Source organism: Chaetura pelagica, unplaced genomic scaffold (genome assembly GCF_000747805.2).
Source record: "Chaetura pelagica isolate M959 unplaced genomic scaffold, ChaPel_1.0 scaffold123, whole genome shotgun sequence".
NCBI lineage: Eukaryota > Metazoa > Chordata > Aves > Apodiformes > Apodidae > Chaetura > Chaetura pelagica.
In genome coordinates, this window is record NW_009953295.1 from 4,691,411 (window position 1) to 4,713,424 (window position 22,014).

At 36.6% G+C, this 22,014-nt stretch overlaps 1 protein-coding gene across 1 annotated transcript in view; it reads left to right on the top strand.

Annotated features, from left to right (window-relative positions):
* Positions 1-22,014, top strand: part of TUBGCP3 (tubulin, gamma complex associated protein 3) — a 121,446-nt gene that overhangs the window by 82,463 nt on the left and 16,969 nt on the right. Inside the window, exons 3-11 of the mRNA XM_009997967.1 lie at positions 484-591; positions 2,418-2,485; positions 5,049-5,126; positions 5,724-5,941; positions 9,431-9,603; positions 12,317-12,435; positions 15,598-15,723; positions 19,188-19,256; positions 21,505-21,637. Of these exons, the coding sequence (XP_009996269.1) occupies positions 484-591; positions 2,418-2,485; positions 5,049-5,126; positions 5,724-5,941; positions 9,431-9,603; positions 12,317-12,435; positions 15,598-15,723; positions 19,188-19,256; positions 21,505-21,637 (1,092 nt within the window). The remainder of the gene's footprint in view (positions 1-483; positions 592-2,417; positions 2,486-5,048; positions 5,127-5,723; positions 5,942-9,430; positions 9,604-12,316; positions 12,436-15,597; positions 15,724-19,187; positions 19,257-21,504; positions 21,638-22,014) is intronic.

Sequence of the window (22,014 nt, forward strand, 5' to 3'; positions counted from 1 at the left end):
GACTGTGCAAAGCCTGCTGCATTTCAGGCTGTGAGGAAAGGCAGAGCCAGTTGAAGTGAGCTAAAGCTGTCTGAGAGCTGGGTAGGTGGAAGTGTTTCTTCCATCAATACAGAATAGGCAAGCCTTATTCACAAATTTGAGTTCAGTTATTTTATGGACTGTGTACAGGCAAGTGTGTTTGTTCCTCCTGCCTGGAGGTGTTCAAGGCCAGGAACTAGATCATCTTTAATGTCCCTTCCAAGCTAAGCCATTTAAAGATTTTATATCATGATAATATGCTCATGGGTCAACTGTACTGTACTGCCTTCTGGTTAGAAGTGTGTCTAAGGATTATAGTATAATGTTATCTGGTCTAAGCCGGGTGTGTTTGTGCTGGATTCAGCCATAGAAGCGTAATCTCATGTCTAACTTGTTAAAAAAAGTTATTTTAACGTAACTTTATAACGTTGCTTAGCTGAGGCAGTTTTCCTTTTTTTCTTTCAGCTGATGCAGCCCAACAGTTTCAGTATGCAGTGAGAGTTATTGGAAGCAACTTTGCTCCCACTGTTGAACGGGATGAATTTCTTGTAGCGGAGAAAATCAAGAAAGAACGTAAGTGCACCTTTTTCTTTCTTAGAAATACAGATGGAAGTTCTTAGGAAGTTGCCTGGCCAATTTATTCAACTGAGAATGGGACAGCTCAGCCTCACAGATAGTTATTTAATCAGTTATTAGTGCTCAACCCGTGAAGATCTTGTGATGGAAATTGCATTAATTCCCTAGTTAGTGTTCCTGAGTGGTTATTTCTGTTCACAGCTCACATTTTTCTGCGTGCTCAGCTTAGACTTCCCTTGTTTACTCTCTGTCTTAGCTACCATGAAAATCAAGAACTATTAATATTGCGCTCCTTTCACTTTTAATAGTGCTCAGACTTCATGAATTCATAGTTCTTTTTATATTTGATATTTCTGTGATGTGCGCTTTAGAAGGGTTGCACTTTGGCACAGTTAACTTCATGAGCACCTGTGTAAGACTTGCTGAATGAACATCCTGGGAATTGATGGAATTGTTTGTTGCTTACCTGGTATTTCTTGCCTTCAGCTTCTTCAGTTTATCTACAAGTTTATCTGCAACCACCTTCTCAAAACCTAAAACATTAGACCATGACAGTGCAAGTTATGTTGCAGTTATTATCCCTTGTGTTCTATGCTGCTTTTAGTCAAATGTTACACTATGTGAATTCAATGGGAATGTGATGTATTCTTCTTAAAAAGTCAAACATGGCTTTCAGCAGATTATCTGCTTTACAGTAGAATGTTCAGAAACAATCACTTGAGGTATACTAATTAAATTAAAGCTTCATATTTGGGCTTTTAATATTCAGTCAGGGAGATTGAATTAGAGTAACTGAAATCAGAGGTTGTAACTTGTACATGGGTGTTTTTTGCTAGTACAGAGCTTCCATGACTTGCTGATAGGCAAATAAGCTGTCAGAGAGAGTTTCTCTAGGTGCACTTCCAAATCACTACAATCTACAGCATATGCTTTCTGCTTGATGAGTTTCTACATGCTTTGGCTGGTACTAGACAGCACAACATATATTCTTTGGGCCTGTTGACAGGAGTTTTGAAGATGGCTATTTCACTCATCTTCTTTCTCCCCAGATTCAGCTTGTTGGCTGTTAGTCATCTTGTAACAAGTGACTGGATATATCCTTCAAACTTTACATTTATTTTGCAGTTACCATGCAGGAAGTTACTTGGCAAAATGTACTTAGCAGTGGCTTTAATGCTAATTAATATTTTTAATATTTAACAACATTTTTTAAATTAAGATTTCTTCAGATGTTTTTTGTGGGTTCTTTGTTGTTGTTTTCGTTGTTTGTTTTTTTTAAACACGGCTCTTTCTGATGTAACATGACTTTTCTGAAGATACCTTAAAGCTTGAAGATATTTTTCCTCTGAGCAAAGACTTCTGTTGTGTAACTGGCAGTGATAGAGACTTAGTTTTCTTAATATAGGAAAGTTGTGTGATCTTGGAATTCTCCTTGTCTTTAAGCATGTGGCATAACTGCTTTTCTTTCTTGCTTTTATTGTTTAAAATAGGAATAATTACATTTGGTTTTATGAAGGGCTTTATAGCATTCTTTAACCCAATCTGCTTTCACGTTGTTTTTTATTTCCTAAACTTACAGAATCGCAGACTATACTTTAAAAGAGCTTTTGCTTAGAAGGTGTAAGCAGATACTTGCATTGCATCACTTCTGATGCAAGAATTTTCAGGAATGCAGATAACATGAAAACCGTATAAGTAAACAGTTAAGCATTGTTAAGCTTTCTTGAGTACGTTTTCCAATTTACCACAAACATATAATTTCAGACATGACTGTTAAATAAGTCTTACAATATTTTAATCTGTATTTCTTTTTTTTTTAATAGTTGTGCGTCAGAGAAGGGAAGCAGATGCTGCTTTGTTCTCAGAACTCTACAGAAAACTTAGTTCACAGGTAGTATAATAAATGTATAAAGAGGAAAGAAATTGAAGGCACATATTTGTATCCTTCTCTTGTTATAGGGTTGTTTTGAAGAGTGCTTGGGTCATTAACAATATTTTTACTGAGGTGATTGAATACTGGAACAAGTTGCCCAGGAAAGTCCTAGTCTCCGTCCTTAGAGACAGTCAAAGCCTTACTCGACATAGTTATGGACAACCTGTGGTAGACAGCTGTGCTTTGAGCATCGAGGTTGGACTAGACAATCTTCAGAGGTGCCTTCCAATCTCAACCTTTTTGTAATTTTTGTTAGAAAGCTTGCAAGTTACTTTTTGTTTTACTATGAGCTGCTTGCTGTTAATTAGAATTAGTTTGGATTTAATTAAATCAGAAGAGAATAAATGATACATTTTTAGTTTGAGTCCACTTACACGAAGGTGCACTTCACATGAAGGAAGTAGCTATGTAAAAGTAAAGTGTTCATTTTATATGCAAAGCTGATGAATTTTCTTCTGGTTTATTTTACAGCTGTGCCTTGCAAGTATGTTGAACTTATTTTTTTAATCCAGGGTTCAGACATTCCTAATGCTTTTTTAAGTGTTCCAGGTCTTTAATGTTGAAGATTAAGGGTTTGCAGACTTTGATGGTTTTACTAATACCAGTGTTAATCAAATAATACTTCATGTTGATATCCTGAAAGAAGCTGTTGTAATGTATAGAAAGCCCATAATATAAGAAGATGGATCAGGTAAAAGGGAGGAAAGATGTGAGGATAGAAATCTAGCTAAGGTAGGTGGAAAAAATGACTGTTCTAATCTGTCCTGGATTCTCTGTAAAACTGGGTATTTGGCAAGGTAGAATATGATGGGCAGTAGTAAAATAAGATTCCCAGTTTTCAATTGCACATACCTGATTTTTGACAACAAAAATTAGTTATTGTAGAGGATGTCTTCTATATAACAGAAAAATTGTCCTTATTTTGCTCTTTGTTTTAAAGAGAAATGTTTTTCTCCATTCTGCTTTTTATTAATGAATTTATGCATAGATCATGGCTGGGTTCTACAGGATAATACTAAGATTTTAAGATTACAAAAAAGAGATTCCTTGAATAGTATGACTGATCAGAATTTGGTTTTGGACCTCCCATAATCCATACTTAACTTACTCATTTGTTTGTTAGTGCTTGGAGCTAAAGTTATGGTGTAATTCTTCCTGTTTTCTTAGCTAGTAGGTTTGTGTATTACCCACATTGGTTTACAGAGTGAAGCAAGTGTCACTGGTTTGCAGACACCTGTTCCAGTGACCTCAGCCATTGGTTTCAACTTCTTCTTGCATGTATTACATGGATCTTTTAACACAGATTTTCTGGAATATGTTTCTGTAGTTTACATACTATGTTGTCATACATACATTGTATTTGGCAAGTAACATAGTTGCAGAGCAGCATGATGACTGTGAATTTTGAAACAAAATGTCTTGTTTCTAATTATATCGCTATGTTTTTTCTTCTGAATATGTAATACAAGCTTACATCTGCTATCTGCTCATATTTTGCTGCCTGCTCAGATGCTTGAGGTTCCTTTAACCTTCCATCTCTTTTTTTTTTCTACCAATTATTATTCAATCTGCTGTTAAGTATATTACTAATGGTAGACAATCATTTCCACATGAGCTTAGGGAAGGGCACAGGAGGAATACATTTGCTGACTCAATGAAGTTTTTCCTTCCTCCAGAAATTTTCTTGAAAGCAACTAAGAGAAAAAACATTGACACAAGCTTTTTTCTAACTTCACTTCATCCTTTACTCTAAAGAGAAAAGGAGATCAGTGCTTATCTTAGTTGCAACATGTGCATCTAAAAGATTTTTGCATTTGGTGTTAACTCTTTGAAGTGTTCATGTTGTAGCTTGAGCTTTAGGATTTTTCTGTGTTCTGGTGGTGATCTTTCTGTTGAGATCTAAAGTTGCTGGGAGTGTTATTCTAACAGTCTACATTTATCTGTGTATTGTTCTGTTTGCGAGAGACTGTATTGCGCATTCCTTAAATTTTGTGTTAACAGTGTCTCTAAAGCAATGAAAATGTGGGTAGCTCTCTTAAATGGCATTTAAAATAATAAAAATTGAAACCCTCAAAGGGGAGTGAAGGGGAAAGTGGAGAAAAGACAGTTCTTCACTTAAAATTATACCGAAAGTTTTCCATCTTCACCTTTAGGTTAGAGTTGCATCTGTGTCTGAGATGTGTTAAATGGTGACAATGTATGGGGAATTGTGGTAAAAGTCCAATTCTATGTAAACCTCTTTCTTGGTTGCTGTGAATTTTAAATTGAGTGTACTTGCTGATCTTAGAGCAGATGAGAGTTCATTATTTGAACATGGTGGAGAAAATTAATAAAATTAGCAGTACAGAGGCTGCACTGCACATTCCCAGTTTACTCAAGAACGAGACTCTGATTTGCTCTTATTTGTGTGGAAAATCGGTTTACGTATGTACATATTAAGCTGGATAATTAAAAAAAAAATCCATTATTATAAAGATTTAAACTAAACTAATTTCTGTTTGTCTTCATATTTTTGTTGCAGGGCATTTTGAAAAACAAATGGTCAATACTCTACCTCTTGCTTAGCCTTAGTGAAGATCCACGTAAGCAGTCTAACAAGGTAGGTGAAGAGACCAGTTTTTTTACCTCTGAGAAATGGTCAATGTGTGTCACTTATTTTGGGTGTTATTAAGAGTCACTATCCAGACTTAACCAACGCCTCAGGTTGTGTTTGTGGTGATTGTACGTGAGGCTGAAAGGAAGAACACACTTGACACAACTATCTGCATTTTTTTTCTGTAATGTTTTATATCAAGTAAATGTAAAATTGTTAGCAGTCCAATGTTTGTAACTAAAGTTGTGTCTTTTATTAGATGGGTGGGTTTTTATTGTTTGCTTTCTGCTTGGTGGTGTAATGTCTGCTCACATGCTAATGAGTTTGAAATGGGGTAGGGAGGACATAATTCCTCCTTTGGTTACAGCTCTGTTAGCACCAAAGTGCTTGTTGCAGCTATTGCTAATAACAGTTTGCTGGGAAAAATAAGCTATATTGCTAAAAATGCTTTTGATGACTGTAAGGAACTTGCTTTTTGGCCATTATAACATAATTTTTTTCTTTGCATAAAAATGATCCGCAGTTAGTTTTTACGTTCTTGAACATTACACTCCTCTTAACTAAAGACACAACTTAGAGCAACTCAAATCCTCTCCTTTTCAGGTATCAAGTTATGCCACACTTTTTGCTCAAGCTTTGCCACGGGATGCTCATTCAACCCCTTATTACTATGCCAGGCCTCAAAGCCTTCCGCTCAATTACCAAGACCGCAGTGCTCAGTCTGCCCAGAGTTCTGGCAGCATGGGGAGCAGTGGGATCAGCAGCATCAGCCTGTATGCCCTGAATGGGCCAACGCCAACTCCACAGTCACTCCTTCCTGGGTAAGTTAAACTGTTTTACCTTACAGATAGGTTTGGGAAAGACTAGAGATGATCTGTTTTTTGCTGTGTTTTTTTGTTGGGTTTTTTCTTTCCCCACCCTCCTTATTTGTATGCCATTGGAAATTCCTCTATAGGTGCATAGAAACAGAGTTTCTTAGCTGAACAAGTGCTGCCATGTGACCATGTGAAGTCATAAATGACTGGCCAAGTGTATCCATTCTTAAATTTAATCTTACCTATCTGCTTAACAGCTGATGCTTTATTGGATCCACTCTTTCAGATTCTAGTGCAAAATCATTTTCCAAATTTCTGTTATCAGAAACCCTTCAAAATAGCCTTTATCTTTCTTCTGTAAACATATCGGATTTAGAGTCTTCACTCAAATTCCTTTTAGAAAGCATTCCTAAGACAGAGTCAAATTAGTGGACTTCACATCCTCCATTTTCAAATAGGTGACCTTTCTTATAAGGTCTGGCTTTCTTTTAAGCAAGTATGCAGTAGCTTGGCTGTGGTACTAGAGCAGTGTTGCATTTGAGTGGACAAGGTGTTGGTTTTTTTATTTATACAAGAATTCATTTTAAAAAATTACCTAATAGAAAAAAAATCCTAAAACACCTACTATTGAGCAGTAATTTGTGTGTTCATACCAAGATGAATCTACATGTGAAATAGAAACATTCAAGTAATAAACAGGTGAGATTTTCAATGAGTAAAAGCTGGCCATTGTAAGCCATAAGATGATCATGCAAGTATTGACTTTGTTCAATAAGCAAACACAGACAGTAACATGCTCACAATCTGAGCTGTTATTGTGCCATTGTATATCATGGTGTGTCAGCCCTGTTACAAAGCCTAACAGAGATGAACTGCATGGAGTCTACGTTCTTTAGAGGGAAAATGAATGTGTTCATAGTCTGTGAGGGAGTGGTTCAAAGGTCATTCTGTAATATTTATGTGGAAATAGATTGCTTTGTAGAAGTTGAGCATGGAAAGTGAACAGAATCTTACAAAACTTGTAAATGTGGGGACAGCACTTACTTGCATATCTGTTTCACCCTTGTATGAAAATGTCTTGAAATAAACCCTTTGTCCAAAAGCAATGGGGACATCACTCTTCAAGAAACGGTGGTTAATGTCTGAAAGACTCAACAAAACATTATAAAAGGGAAAAAAAAATCATCATCTTAAGGGGTGCAGAAATGAGCAAAGCCCAGATACTTTGTCCAAACAGAAGCTTGATGGGTTTTGATTGTACCAAATTCCTAATATAATTTGAGTGTATCCTCAGCAAGTTTGCTGATGACACCAACCTGTGTGTTGCTGGAGGGAAGGGATGCTGTCCAGAGGGACTTTGACAGCCTTGAGGAGTGGGCCTATGCCAACCTCATGAAGTTCAACAAGGCCAAAGAGTAACGTCCTGCACCTGCCTCAGCGCAACCCCGGGCACAAGTAGAGGTTGGGCATAGAATAGATTGAGAACAGCCCTGAGGAAAGGACTTAGGGGGTATTGGTTGGTAAAAAGCTCAGCATGAGCCAGCAATGTACACTTGCAGCCTAGGAGACCAACTGTATCTGGGCTGCATCAAAAGAAGCATTGAGGAAGGTAATTCTCCCCTCTGCTCTTGAAACCTCACCTGGAGTACTGTGTCCAGTTCTGGAGCCCCCAACACAAGAATGACATGGAGCTGTTGGAGGGAGTCCAGAGAAGGGCCATGCAGATGATCAGAGGTCTGGAGCACCTCTCCTGTGAAGTAGGCTGAGAGAATTGGGGTTGTTGAACCTGGAGAAGAGAAGGCTCTGGGAAGACCTTAGAGCGGCCTTCCAGTACCTGAAGGGGCTACAGAAAAGCTGGGGAGGGTCGTTTTACAAGGGTATGTAGTGAAAGGACAAGGGGTAATGGCTTTAAACTGGAAGAGTGTAGATTTAGATATTAGGAACAAATCGTTCAATGTGAAGGTGGTGAGAAACTGACACAGATTGCCCAGCGAAGTTGTGGCTGGCCCATCCCTGGAAGCATTCAAGGCCAGGTTGGATGGGGCTTCGATCAACCTGGTCTAGTGGGAGGTGTCCTTGGCCATGGGAGGGGAATTGGAACTAGATGATCTTTGAAGGTCCCTTCCAACCTATGATTCTGTAAGGCAAATTTATGGAAATTTTAATTAAAATTTATGTCTCATAATCAGAAAAGAGACACCAAGTTATTGTCTCTTACTTCTCCTCCTTACCAACAGCAGTTGTGAAACAAACGTTGAATCAGAGTAGGTGCATTTTCAGAAAGTAGCAGTTGGAGTGTTTTTTTTAATACAGGTTGAACTAATTTATAATACTCCTATTGTAAAAATAATAACCAGTGCTGATAACAACTGGATTTTATTGTTATTAATATGCTTTATAATACAAATACTTACTTGACTTTGTCAGTACCAGATTTGTATGGTGTATCCAGCATGCACAAGGAGAGGATAACTTTAAGTGAGGAATACTGGGGAGGTCTGTGCCCCACAATGTAGTGAGAAAGTGGTAGACCCGGTTAGTAAGGAAGAGGTTCAGGGTCATGTGCTCAAGAAAGACCTCAAAAGAAATATAGCAGGCTGGAAGAAGGTCTACCTGAGTGTGCACAAAAATGAGAAATATGGAGAGGACAGCCTTGTAGTAGAAGTTCTCAGACCTTTTCTGGAACATCATCACAACTTTGCTGAAGTGCCTACACACTAACATGAAGTGTGAGGAACTCAGAAGTACAATTCAAGAGATCTCTGTTCAGTACTAGGGCTCTGATCTCATTGAGATCACAATTACATGGTGGGATAGTTCACACCACTGGCGTGTTGCGGAGGGTGGATATAGACACTTGTTCTTAAGGGTGAACTTCTAGTCTTAACATTTGACATGTTTAAGGCTATTTTTGTGAGAAGATTTTGCAGGTTTGAGTGGGAGGGAAATAGGAGCTTACGTAGATGCTTCTCAATCTTGTCTTCAGGCACTTGATCCAAACTATTCTAGGCAGTAGAGTAGCATAAAAGTTAACTTTCCTCTTTCTCTACATTTCCTTTAGTTCTTAAAACTGTAACTAGTTTTAAGTAAAAACAAAACTTAAATATTTGTTGTTTGTTATGACTGTTGTTTATTATAGTTGACTTCACTTTTAGTCCATTTCAGTATATTTACACAGTTCAGTGTGAACACAGTCATTCTTTGATATGAGATCATTTTTGTCAAATTCATACCTCCTCCTTTTCTACAAGATTTATTTTTTTGAAAGTGTAAGCTTATAGGAAGCAACAGTTTGCTTGTATGTTCTGCACCTTTTTATGGCTCCCTTAATAACAAAGCAAAACCCAAAAAAAAACTCACAAAAAAAAACCCCATCCACAAAAACCAAACTCAAGCTCAAGGCGTTTTTCAATTGTGCATTTTGCATACCTGAAGTCAGGTGATGGGTATAGAATGCAAAGGTTTTAAATATGTTTCTTCCATTTGTCCTTCTAGACAGTCCTATCAAGCTCCAAGTGTTGGAGATTGCCTCCGCCAGCAATTAGGGTCACGACTTGCATGGACTCTAGCCACAAACCAGCCTTCTTTACAAAGCACTACCTCAAAAGGCTTTTCAAATCCTGTCTCCCGTGGTGTGCCAAGGTCAAGGCGAGAAGGGGATACAAGTGGTGAGCAAAGATGCATTTGTTAAAGATAACTTTTTATAATAGCTATCTATATCCTTCAGTATTTTAAAATGATTTTGAAATAGTTTTCTAGGATGTTGATTATTTTTTTTTAGGAGTGTTTTGCTAGAAGGTATTCAATAGAATGATAGAGATAAATGTGCATGACTAGTATATTTGGTCACAATCTCTCTGGCTGGTTGCTGATTTCTCTTTGCAATGATTGGTTTGATTGTTGTGTTCTTGTTTTCTTAAAAGACTGCCTTCATTGCAGTATTAGTCAGAATCAAGTGATTACGGTTTGTGAGTAATGATCACACTTCTGATGAAGGGTGCCTACAAGAAAGCTGGGGAGGGACTTTTTTAAAAGGGCATGTAGCAACAGGACAAGGGGGAATGGCTTTAAATTGGGAGAGCATAGGTTTAGATATTAAGAACAAATTGTTCAGCGTGAGGGTGGTGAGACACTGGCACAGGTTGCCCAGAGAAGTTGTGGAACCCCCTCCCTGGAAATGTTCAAGGCCAGGTTGGATGGGGCTTTAAGCCACCTGATCTAGTGGGAGGTGTCCCTGCCTATGCAGCAAGATTGTAACTAGATGATTTTTAATATCCCCTCCAACACAAACTCTTCTGTGATTCTATGATGTTTTCCTTTAAATTAGACCGCTTACAGAGGTTGCATTTGGAACAATTGACAAAGAGTATTGTCAATAAAATAAAAAATAGATAAATATTACTGATTTATTTCCTTGATTAAGTGGCCCTAATATTGAAATTCATGCCTAGAGTATCTATCCTGTATTTACCTGGGTATAAATAAAGAGAAATTGTTTAACATATATTCTCTGTGGCAGTTGTGTAAGTTTCAACCCACTCTACTTCTACTGTAAAAGAGGGAGACTTTTCTGAATAAGAGAACTGATGGCAGATGTCATCTTACAGTGCTATTACTCTCTGGCAAAGGAAGATAAGAGATGTGGGGGTTTTATGTAGGTTTTTGGGGTTTTTTTAATAACTCCTATATAAATGAAGTGTGAGTAGTTGGAAGATAAAGTACAGTCTGCCTGCCAGCCCCTGCATCTTTAAGTAATAGTGTACAAAGCGACAGCTTGTAGACCAAACATGGTTGCATTTGTATATCTGAAGGCAGCATCTGGCATTTAGAACTTAACTGACAATGCTATTGATGTGCAAGAAGATGTGTATGTATGTATATGTGTAATATATTTGTAAATATATAGTTTAGATACATTATGGATTTAATATATAAATACAGAAAATATTTAAAGTACATAAAAATCTAGCGTTGTCTCGTACTTTTTTTGTTCTAGTTTTTATAAAGAGAAGTACAAACTTTTTTCATTCAGTCAGCGAGCAGCTATGGCTTAATTCTTGTGGGATGAGTATAAGGACTAACAGTTGTCTTAAGTGTAGTTACTTTTTGATGCGAAAATAGAACTGCATTCAGAATATAAAAGACTATTGTCAAGAAGATAGATTTCTATGATTATTATATTTTTCTAGCTAATAAAAAGTTGCTTTTTTTCTTCTGAAGTTGGTTGCTGTTAATTGGACTTTTTCTTACTGCTGCACTTGCACAGGCAGTATAATCAGTGGTATTGTATGGCTGATATTAATACTTGCATTATTTACCAAAGAAACGCACACTTGAATCTTCTACCATTTCACTTAAGAGTTCCTGAAAGGAACTAGTTACTCTTGTGCACATCTTAGTGTTACAAGGGGTGTCTGCGCTTTAAACAGACTTGAAGTGATATCTGATTTTGCCAAAATAAGAACAGAGGGGTTTTTTTGTTGGTTTTGTTCTGGGAAAGTGGATTGTGGAGGAGGTAAACTGATGAGAGTAAGAGTGCTGTCAAATTTGGGAGAAGCATGTTGTATTGTGGCATCTCAATTTCTGGATAGACATTGTTGAAATTGTTTCATTCTTGGTATCTTAAAAAAAGTTACAAAAGCAGATGGTGCAGTTTCATCCATGAAAGGTGGGAATAGTTGCAGTGGTCAGCACAGCACCTTTTTCAGTCTTCTGTTTCCTTTACTAAATATCCTAAATCTCAAACATAATCTAACCTCTAACAAGAAATATGATCCAGAAGCAAAATGTGTGCTGCAGTAGCAAAAGCTTTACTAAATCTAAATTGTATCTGTCTTCAGAAATGTTATTTACACACTTTTCTTTACCACCTCTATAGTCTTTTCACTGAGCAGTGGCATGTGTGATTGAAAGCCAATTTTAAATGAGCAGCTCTTCCTTCTGGATTAATTGTTGTTTTCCTAGCTGAATGTAAAAGAGATTGTTCTTTAAATTCCATTTAACAACTTCAGCTGATTGTTTAAAGAAAGGTTAAATTATGATGATACTTGCATCAGAACTTACTCTGGTGATTGGATCTGAAGAGATAACAAGTTCAGAACTGGCTCAAGTGTTGGTTAAAATAGGACATGGCCTGTGACACACAAGATGGCCTACTCTGAGAGAATCCCAGGTATCATTAGAGGCAGTAAAGGGATTCTTGGCCTTCCTGTTGGGTTGTTAAGAGGATTTAAAACATTTTTTTACAGGTTATAAACACAGGCTTTCTCTTTTTTTTGGCTAGGATTCTAAATACTTTTGAAGTTGTAATCAAAACTAATGTCCCAACAAATCTAAATACTGGTTGTTGTGTTTTGTGTTTGTTTTTTCTCCTCTTTCTAGGCTCTGTTGAAATAACTGAAGCAAACCTTGTAAGAGATGTGTTGTATGTCTTCCAGGGAATAGATGGCAAAAACATAAAAATGTGCAATTCTGAAAATTGCTATAAAGTGGAGGGAAAGGTACTGTATGGTCACTTGTATTCATATGTGAGCAGAGAGGTATGTAGGGGAAAAATAGCCATGAAAAATACGTTTAAAAGTTAAAATATCACAAGTCCTTACTCTCCTCCTAGCTTGTTGTTGTTGGTTTTTGATTGGTTGGTTGGTTTGGGGTTTTTTTGTACAACAGTGTAATTTCAAGAGTCCTAATTTAGAATTGATTGGGTAGCTTAGGTCTCAGAAAGAAACTAGCATTTCACAAGATGCGAATAGACTCTACCTATTAAGCCAGTACAAGGACTACTAAGTTAATGGCTTAATTTGAGGATTTTTGTCATAATATCCCCTCACTGGTGTGTAAGAATGAATATAAAGCAGATGCATTATTATTAGATTAAATTTAATAGCCTGGGATGTGGGATGGGTGCTAGCTACTTCACCTTACGGGCTTGATTACAACCTAAAAGTGATCAAACAGGATAATGCAGATCACCCAAGAAAGGACTGGTGATAGAACAGATAGTGCTTTCAACTTCTGTGGTTAGAAAATTCAGCTGATAGGAATGTGAAAGAAGATGTCAGGTAGGGATCAGAGGAACAGGAGAGAAGCCTGGGAGAGAGAAGATCTGGCTCTAAGGTCAAGGGGATGGTAAGCATATTTGAAATGTGGAAGAAAACCAGAACAAGTGAGAAAGATTGAGTCAGCTGAGCAAAGAAAAAAGCAACACTAGCTGCTTTAGCATCTTCTTCTTATTCAGTATTTAGACAGTACTGCATCACAGCTCAGTTTCAGCTAAGGTTTTCATTTTCTTGTTCAAATGGAGAGACGGTGCTTTCCATTTTCATTTGTATTAATACAACTTTATACTATGACAATGATGTAGTCCTAAAATGGTGGGAGATTGATTTGGGGCCATTTTATGTGTTAATAGCGCAGCATATGTATTGTCTTAATATTGATGATAACTAACTTCTTCACCATAACAATAGCAAAAAGTGAAATGTACAGTTGTTCCTCCTGTAACTTTACAATGACATTTAGAGCTGTGTACTGGAGGCAAAAATGGGAAACTTAAATCTTGTTAATAAACAGATTCTTAAGGATGTCATGTTCTGCAACTGTAGATGCTGCAAAGTTTGTAATTCCCCAACACTTGCACTGAGTTAATTACATTCAATGTATGTTAGATTATATAGGGCAAAGGAAAGGTAGCATAATAGATTCTTCTAGAGGAATGTGGAGGAAACTTAATCAGTAAATGCAAAATTGCACAGTGGGTTTAATTAGTTTTCTGTGTATTTTTCATTTTAAATGGGCTAGTTTGCAGTGAAAAACTTCTAGTTTGAACTCCTAATTCTTTTAATACAGGGAGTTCAATTATTTAGATGGCTTGTGTTCAGTAATGCTTTTTCTTAAGAACTTTGTATCTTGTTTTTGTGAATTCAGTTGTCTTGCATGCTTCTTTTTTTTATTGATATTTGTACTGACTACTGGATCCAGTGAAGATGAAGTTACTTTCCTGACTAGAGCTGCATCTGGAACTTTTTCTAATGAACAAGGACCAAGATCATAATTCCTCTATCTGTGCTGACTGCATGTTAGGCAAAAAGTAGTCAAAGCATGTGGCTTTCCCTCAGCTGCACAAAGAAAATGTTGTTGTATGCAATCTGTTTTTTCCAGAAAGAAACACATTTTCCAAGCTGTTATTCTTGCCTGAATGTTTCCTAATGTCAATATTAATATTAGGTCTCTTGGTGACACTCAGCACAGTATAAACTAGCAGCTTCAGATTTGATCTGAGAGATACAAATGTAATAACACTAAGCCAATTTGGCTTGTTTCTTATTTCATTTCAGCAGATTTGTGTTGTACTTAATGCTTGTCAAGTACTTGAGTTGCAGAATTCTAAGTAGTTTTTATGTCATCTCTTTGTTCTTAGCTGCATGCAGAGTTTCCATATCCAGTCACACTTCTTTGGGCTAGAATTTATCCTACAGAAATTGTTGAAGAAGATAAAGCTGTGCCTGTATCTATAAAAAAAGAGGAGAAGGGACTAAGTTGTGGTCTTTCAACCAATTGTTGCTGCCTTGTTCAGGCCCACACTACTGTGACTAACACTCTGTAGCTGATTTTTGCCTTAGAGGATGCCTGTGCTGCTAACTGAAAGGCTTAATGAATGAGCTTCATTTCTTGTTCTTTGGCAGACTGTTTTATGTTCTTCCTTGCTTTGGTTGGAACTGTTCCAGCTGACTCTCCAAGTTAAAATTGTCTGTAGAGGTGGGATAGGCCCAGTAGCTGTGGGTAAAAGTCAGTCGCTGCCAAACGTATCTGTCAGATTGTTTTTCTTTGTCCAATAAGATTTTGAAAATTTGATGGTCGAGTTCTTGGGTAATGTGACAAAATGTAGTAGAAGCAAATCTCAGGTGGGAACAAGAGGAACAGTATCTTATGTGTTGTTAATTTAAAGGAAGAAATGTGCTGGTTCAGGTGAAAATAGTGGTAGTAATAGTTGTTAGCAGGGCAGGGTAAGGTGAGATACCTGGTGTAAGAAAAGTAGAAACAGACTAGAAGAGCTCAGAGGGGTACATGATTAATTAGCTTCTAAAAGCTATTACTGGTGGATCTGACTTAAACTTGGAATTTGGATTCTGTAAGTTTTAGTTCCTGATACCAAGTCTGGCATTGGGTCATTTGTCTTCTATTAAAAATTTGTTTCACATTTAGTAGTAATTAATTACTGCTGTAGGTTTCTTCATTAGTTCCAGTCATTGACTTCTGAAGCTCTAATATTTTAAGTCGTCCTGAGTATCAGGATAAGATGAAGCATGATTCTACATCATAAAATTGCAGATTTCTTCTTTACTGAAGGCCTTTTTTGTTACTGCTGTAATTGTCTAACATAAAAACTGTATGAATAGTGTTACATTTAAGATTTCCAAAAGGGAAAATGACAAAGGTTGTAGCAGTTTATTGCTGCTGCTTTTTACACATTCGTGTGTATAAATTTAATACTAATTATATGGTTGCCTGCTTTTTGTTGGCACTATCTCGGGTGTAGAATGTGAAATGATTTTTTAATGAATTGGCGTGTTTTATGAGAAAGAGGGGCTGTCAGTAAGCAACAAGTATTGATGTGGTAGATTTAACTTACAATCAAGTAATTGTTTCTGTTAACTTTGTAGGTGAGCTTGTCCAAATCTCTCAGAGATACCACAAGCAGACTTGCAGAACTGGGATGGCTACATAACAAAATAAGAAAATACACAGACCAGAGGAGTTTGGATCGTGCTTTTGGACTTGTAGGACAGGTAGGTCAGCTAAAAGAATAATTTTGCTGCCATATATTGATCTTGTTTCACTGAAACTACTGAATAAAATGCAGTACTAGAATGATGTGAAAACTTTGGAGCTTGGATCAGTCATCTTTTGATTTATTCCTTTTATGCATTGCCACTTTTGATATGGGTCATAGTCTGAAGGCAAGGGAAAGGCATTTGCTTTCGCTGGTTATAAGGAGGCATTGCCCCTGTCATTTATATGTGGGAAGTCTCACACATAGGTTCCTTTTCATAATATAATGTTTTTTTAAAAAATAATATTTTTAAGTGCCCACGCATGTTTATAAACAAAAGCATTGCTTAAATGAGATGGTAGCATCTCTGAGCTAATTAATCACCAGTTCAGTTTTTAGGGTGACCTGTGCAGGAGACTCTCTTGTCAGCTGGTGTTGATGTTTGTTAATACAGCACTAACTTATACAAAATACAAATAGCCCATTATCTTCTGCCCTTTCTTTTGAATACAGCATCAAAGAATGTCAATTTCTGTTTTTATAGGTTTCATCATCATGGTTTCTAGTCTACAGTAACTTCACAGCTGCTATAATACCCAAAACCACATTTACTGCTAAGGCATTCCCGTTTCCTCTCACTTGCTCCCTCTGTAAAACTGGATATTATCCCTTCTGACTCGACAGAAATGTTATCATTGCCTCTAGCCATAACATCCTACCTAATCTGCCAAGAAATTGAAGTGCTTCTCCCTTCAATCTAATTTTTCTTAAGAGGTCAGTAGAGACACTGTAGTGCTTCCTACTTTTCTAATGTTTTATTCTGTTCCCTTCTGTCTCTCATTCCTAGTAATCCTTTTAGTTACATATAAATAATTATTTTTCTAGTGATCCAATGCTGATTTCTGTTTTATACGGTACTGCTACTGTACATGCATTTTCTTCAGGCTCTCCCCCTTATACCTCGGTGAAATTTTGTACCCTAGTAGCTTCCTGCTTATGCTTATTTGTACTGTCTCTGGCTTTAATCCTCAAGTTTACAGAAAGGGGAGAACTTTAATTCTTCAGTGAAGTATAATGTGCAATATCTTAGCTACCATATGCAGGTTTCAGATCCTGTCCAGAAGGCTGTGCAGTTAGTTAGCTGCATCTGCATAGCTCTAATGCTGTTAATTTAAATTGAGGCAGGCACTTCTGTATATTTCTAGGACATAAGTGTAAAGTAAAAAAATATATTCTATTACTGCTGTGTCAGTATCTGGGCAAAGAGACTGTACCTTTGCTCTTCATGGCTTTTATAGCTGACAGTTTCAGAAGCTGCACACTGTGCATGAAGAATTTCACACAATAAGAGGTGCATTCTCTAAAACATCTTTTGTGTAATGTTTTAAAGGAATGGTTGCATAAACCCCTGTTTAAACAACACGTAAAATAAGATGTCTGTCACCTCTTCTATTACTCATCTGGTGACTGATTTTACTGCATAAAATGTCAAGCATTGACAACTATTGGTAGAGATATAATAATATACTACACTTTTAACATTATATTCTTTTACCTTTACTGCTTAGTAACTAAGTTCTAATTTGTTGTCAGAAAGCAAAAAAGTATAATCAGCAATTAAATGTAACTTGCCTTATATTTTGATATCTTGCCCATCTAGATCCAGTTGAGGTGGGCATTTTAATTTTTTTTCTCTTGAACAAGCATTCTGTTTCCTTCCTGAATTCTCTTTTGCTGTAGATCAAATCAGAATTCTAGGATAATGTCCAGTTTTTCCTAACTATTTGGGAAGCAAAAGTCTGTAGTTTGTAATTTAGGAATTGGCACTGAATGTAAATTTTAACTTTTAAAGCTTCTCTGATAAGTTGACAGCCAGTTAGATCTTAAGTTATTCTGGCTACTAAAGTCTGTTGTTATTGTTCTCACTTTTTGAGTAGATGTGTAGTGCCTTTGAATGTTTTCTTGGAGGTTCTACTCTGGCCTCTATATTGGCAAGTGCTACTTTAATAGGTTTAAAAATGTACCGAAGAAGCAAGTGAGAAGAAAGTAAAAGTGGGGTTACACATAAGGGGATTTCTTTTTGACCTTCAGTATCCTCTGGAATAAAATTAATTTCAAATTTCTTACTAACCTGTAACACTGAGTTGAAGAAACAAACCTTCTTTCGTTATAAAGGATACAATGGCAAGATTGATGTTTTGTTGTTGGGTTTTTTCCCTAGGCTTCTTAGCCTCTTAGCAGGAAAGAAGATTTATTTTCTTCTTGAGCTTGTAGTAATTTCTCCCTTGACATACTGTATTGAATAAATATTTTACTTTAAGCTTTTGTATTCTTTTTGTGTGAGGTTTTATTTATTTTTTGACTGTGATGATTTTAAAAGGGACTGAGGGGAAGGCCCTGGTGAATCTCTTGTTTAAAAGGTGCATTAAAATAGATATCAAGATCATCAGCCAAGGACTGGTTAAGAAATCAGTTCTGAAGATTTTGTGCATGGAAGTACTCTTCAAAAAACCAAATAACCAAATATTTAAAAAAACAACTGAGAAGTGCTTGAAGTCCAAAAATATTCATCTCACTCTGAAATTAATGAGCCATGTTTTAATTTGGTTTTAGAAAATGTGGCAGTTTTTTTCATCTGTATGTTAGGTTAAGAACTTTACAAAAGTAAAGCCCCAGAACCCCAAACCTTAGAGAACTATTGCTGTAGTGAATAAGTGTTCTTTCAGGAGTTGTTTTTAAAATCTGCCTTTAGTTATTTGTTTTTAAACAACACAAAGTAGCTATGCTTAGAATCGTTTTACAAAGAGGGATCTTTGCTTTGATTCAGACTTGTTAACTTCTGAACGTTTTACGGATTTCTTTGGGTATTCCTAGTGTTATTAATTTCTTCCAAATCAAGCAACGAATCGTGTACAACTCTTTATTGATAAAAGCCCAAAACATAGAGTACTTAATCCAGCATCATTTACTGGGAGTAGTCTTTTATGGGCATTGTGTTTTCTTGTTCATGTCATGTGATCTATACTGTAAATACAATGATGCTTACCTAACTTCTGTGTTGTGTTATTAGAGGCCTTCCTGAAATTGAAACTCTCGTATTTACTACATACTGTATTTAATGTAATCATTAAATAAATGTTCTTCTGAGTCATGTTATGATTTGTACATCCCTATGGTAATTATTACTGTCTATTGGAGAGTTATGCTTGTCATAGTTTAATCTGTTGATAGCATTAAGACAGCAAAAGACAGAAAGCTACTTGATAATGTTTATAAAGGTCTGTGCATCTCTTAGGGAAGTACTTGTACATTGGCCATATTTCTAAGAGTTGGCTTTTGTCATGAAACCTGTAGCTTGATTTAGTTTAGGAAATTTCTAGCTACCTTTTCAGTGTGGTGATAGGATTATTCTAGATTAAACCAGGAAGATTTTTCCTGATTTTTTTTTTTTTTTCTTTTTTTCTCCTCTTTCTGTTACAGAGTTTTTGTGCAGCCTTACATCAGGAACTTAAAGAATACTACCGACTTCTATCTGTTTTACATTCTCAGGTAAGCTAGGTGGTTCTTATTTAACTTTCTTTCTTTGCTTTACGTTACCTGAATATCTCCTAAAAGGTATGCCCTTTAGAAAAGGAAGGATGTACAGCAATTTCTATTGTCAGTGGACACAATTCTCTCTAAATTATACATTTCTAAGTCTTTAGAGGCGTGTACCAATGTGTATTTTTCTCTTAGAAATTTTGTTATTTGATGTATTAAATAAGCAAGGAATATAATGTATATGTCTAAGACTCTGTCTCTTTTTTTTGAATAATTTTTATCAATTTCAGCTAGTGTGATATCTTTATCATTCAAGTCCCAAACAGCATGACATACCTTTGAATGGAGGAGAAAAAAAAATCTTTGTGTTTCAAGCAATGCGTGGTTTAGCAGCTAGTAACAACATTTTTGATATTTTGTTCTGTGCGGGGAGTTTGTTGCAAAAGTTGTTTCTTTAGCATATCAAGGAAAAAGACCGTATCAACAGCTGGAAAAAGTGATTATACATATTAATGAAAGACAGCTCTGTAAACTGGTATTACAAGGGCTGAGCAAGGATGCATCCTCTGACATCCTGAGTGCTGCAACTGTGTTGCAAGGAGCCTCAAAGGGCCAGACTGCAGAAAGGTGTCAGCTTTGCTTGCCCTTCTGGAACAGCACTTCCTTTTGTTATTACTGCAGTAGAGTAGTAGTTCATCCAGCTAGGGTTCTGGCAGGATGGCATTTCTTACTTTTTATGGATGGAGCAGGAAGCTTAAAGAAAGAAGTCAGCATTTTCAAGACTCGTGCCAAATTATCCCAGAGGTGAGCTTGGTGACTTGTTGATTTTAAAATAAAAAGTTATGAAAAAAATCCGCTTTTTTGAAAAGCACTTCCTTACAAAATTGTACATTTTAATTGCTTGAAAAGAAGAAAATTACGTAATGGAATTGAATTAACGTTGCATTCTTGTACTCTGGAGGTCATACATGCTGCCAGCTTAGGAGTTGTTAGCAGTTCGGGCATAGTAGTACGGAACAAAAATTTCATCAAAAGGTTCTGTATTGTCTTTCTCTCTCTGGCTTTATGACTTAAGAGCTTCCCCTAAACAAGTGTCTTCCTCTGAAAGTTTTTCAGGGTGTACTGTGTACTATTCCATAGGCTTGTCAAGTCTTCTCCTTGCAGACTGGTTTCAAACTGTCAGCCCCTTTAAAAATGCACTTTTGTGAGGAAGATAACTTCCCTAAAGACAAAGGCTTGTTCTTGCACATATACCTTTCATTTCCAAACAAAAAGTACATGAACTTAGGAGCATTCAGAAGCTAACTATGTTAAGGGCCTTTAAGGCTGAGCCTAGTGTGGCTACACTGATCTGATACATATATTTGTATATATGTTAAGGGCCTTTAAGGCTGAGCCTAATGTGGCTACACTGATCTGATACATATATTTGTCAAAAAAAGTGCTATGTGTGGAAGAGCAGAGTGGATTGGTTGTGGTATACGGGAAACAGAGTGTCTTCTCTAAGAGTGTATCTGCTGGGACTGCTCTAGGAACTCACTTCTGTATTAGGTTGTATTCTTGTCCTGCTTACCCCATCTATACTTGTATAAGATGTGCATTTGCATCTCAGATGCAAATATTTGGGTTTTATTTACTGTAGTGTTGGAAGATTCACAGTAGTCACTTGTGACAGATTTTTCTTAGAGCTTTTGATGTTGTTTGGGCTTTTTTGTTTGGTTGAGTTTTTTCCCCGAAGGTAGCACTTCCTTAATCTCGCTACATACCTAACATAAATTCCAATGGCTTCTGGAGGAAGACATTGAACAGAATGTCCAGTGTTGAACTACAATAAGCTGATTGTGCAGTTAGAGAAATTTTACCTCCTGCTCCCATCCTTTACTTTTTTTTTATTTACTCTTTTCTGAGCATCCCTTTGGCCAGTACTGACTGTCTTTCAGGATCTTTGCTCTCTTTTCCTTTGCTCTTCTCTCCTTTTTTGGCTATCTATGACTTTGCTTTCTTTAACTTTCTAGACCTTTGTCCTCTGTCTGCTCTATTCTACTTGTGTCCTTTCACCTGCACTTGATTCTCTTATTTACATTTGTGTGGCTCTCAGGTTTTGACTAAATGATTTTATGAGAGAACATATAATACTGGGTATTTCAAGTGTATTAGTAGAAAGCTAACTTCAGAACAAAAATTATGTAACAACAGTTCTGCTTTAATTTTGCCAGTTTTGTTCTTTGATATGTCTTTCTGTTTCTAATTTGAGCAGTTGCAATTGGAAGATGATCAGGGTGTGAATCTGGGACTTGAGAGCAGTTTAACACTTCGCCGTCTCCTAGTCTGGACATACGATCCTAAAATAAGGTTAAAGACCCTTGCAGCACTTGTTGATCACTGTCAAGGTCTGTTTAATATTTATGGAGAAGTTGTATGACTTAGAGCAGTTGTACATGCCAAAGGTGGATATTAATAGTATTACTGTTGTGGTTTTTTAGATTTTGAGTGGCTAATCCAAAGGATTCTTTCAGTTTTAGCAAAAAACTGATTAATCACAGTGCTGTTTTGATTCACCTAAACTTTTTTTTTAAATTTAAAACTAGAATGTGCTCGAGAAAACCTTCAAATGCTGTTTTCAATAATTCACTTTTGGTCATCTTTCAGAGAATGTTACACTGTGGGGAAAAAACCACTAATACACTATGAAATGGTTGGCTTGGTCTGTTCACTATGCATGAGTATTATGCTATTGCTCTATATATAGTGACATAGGAATAATTTG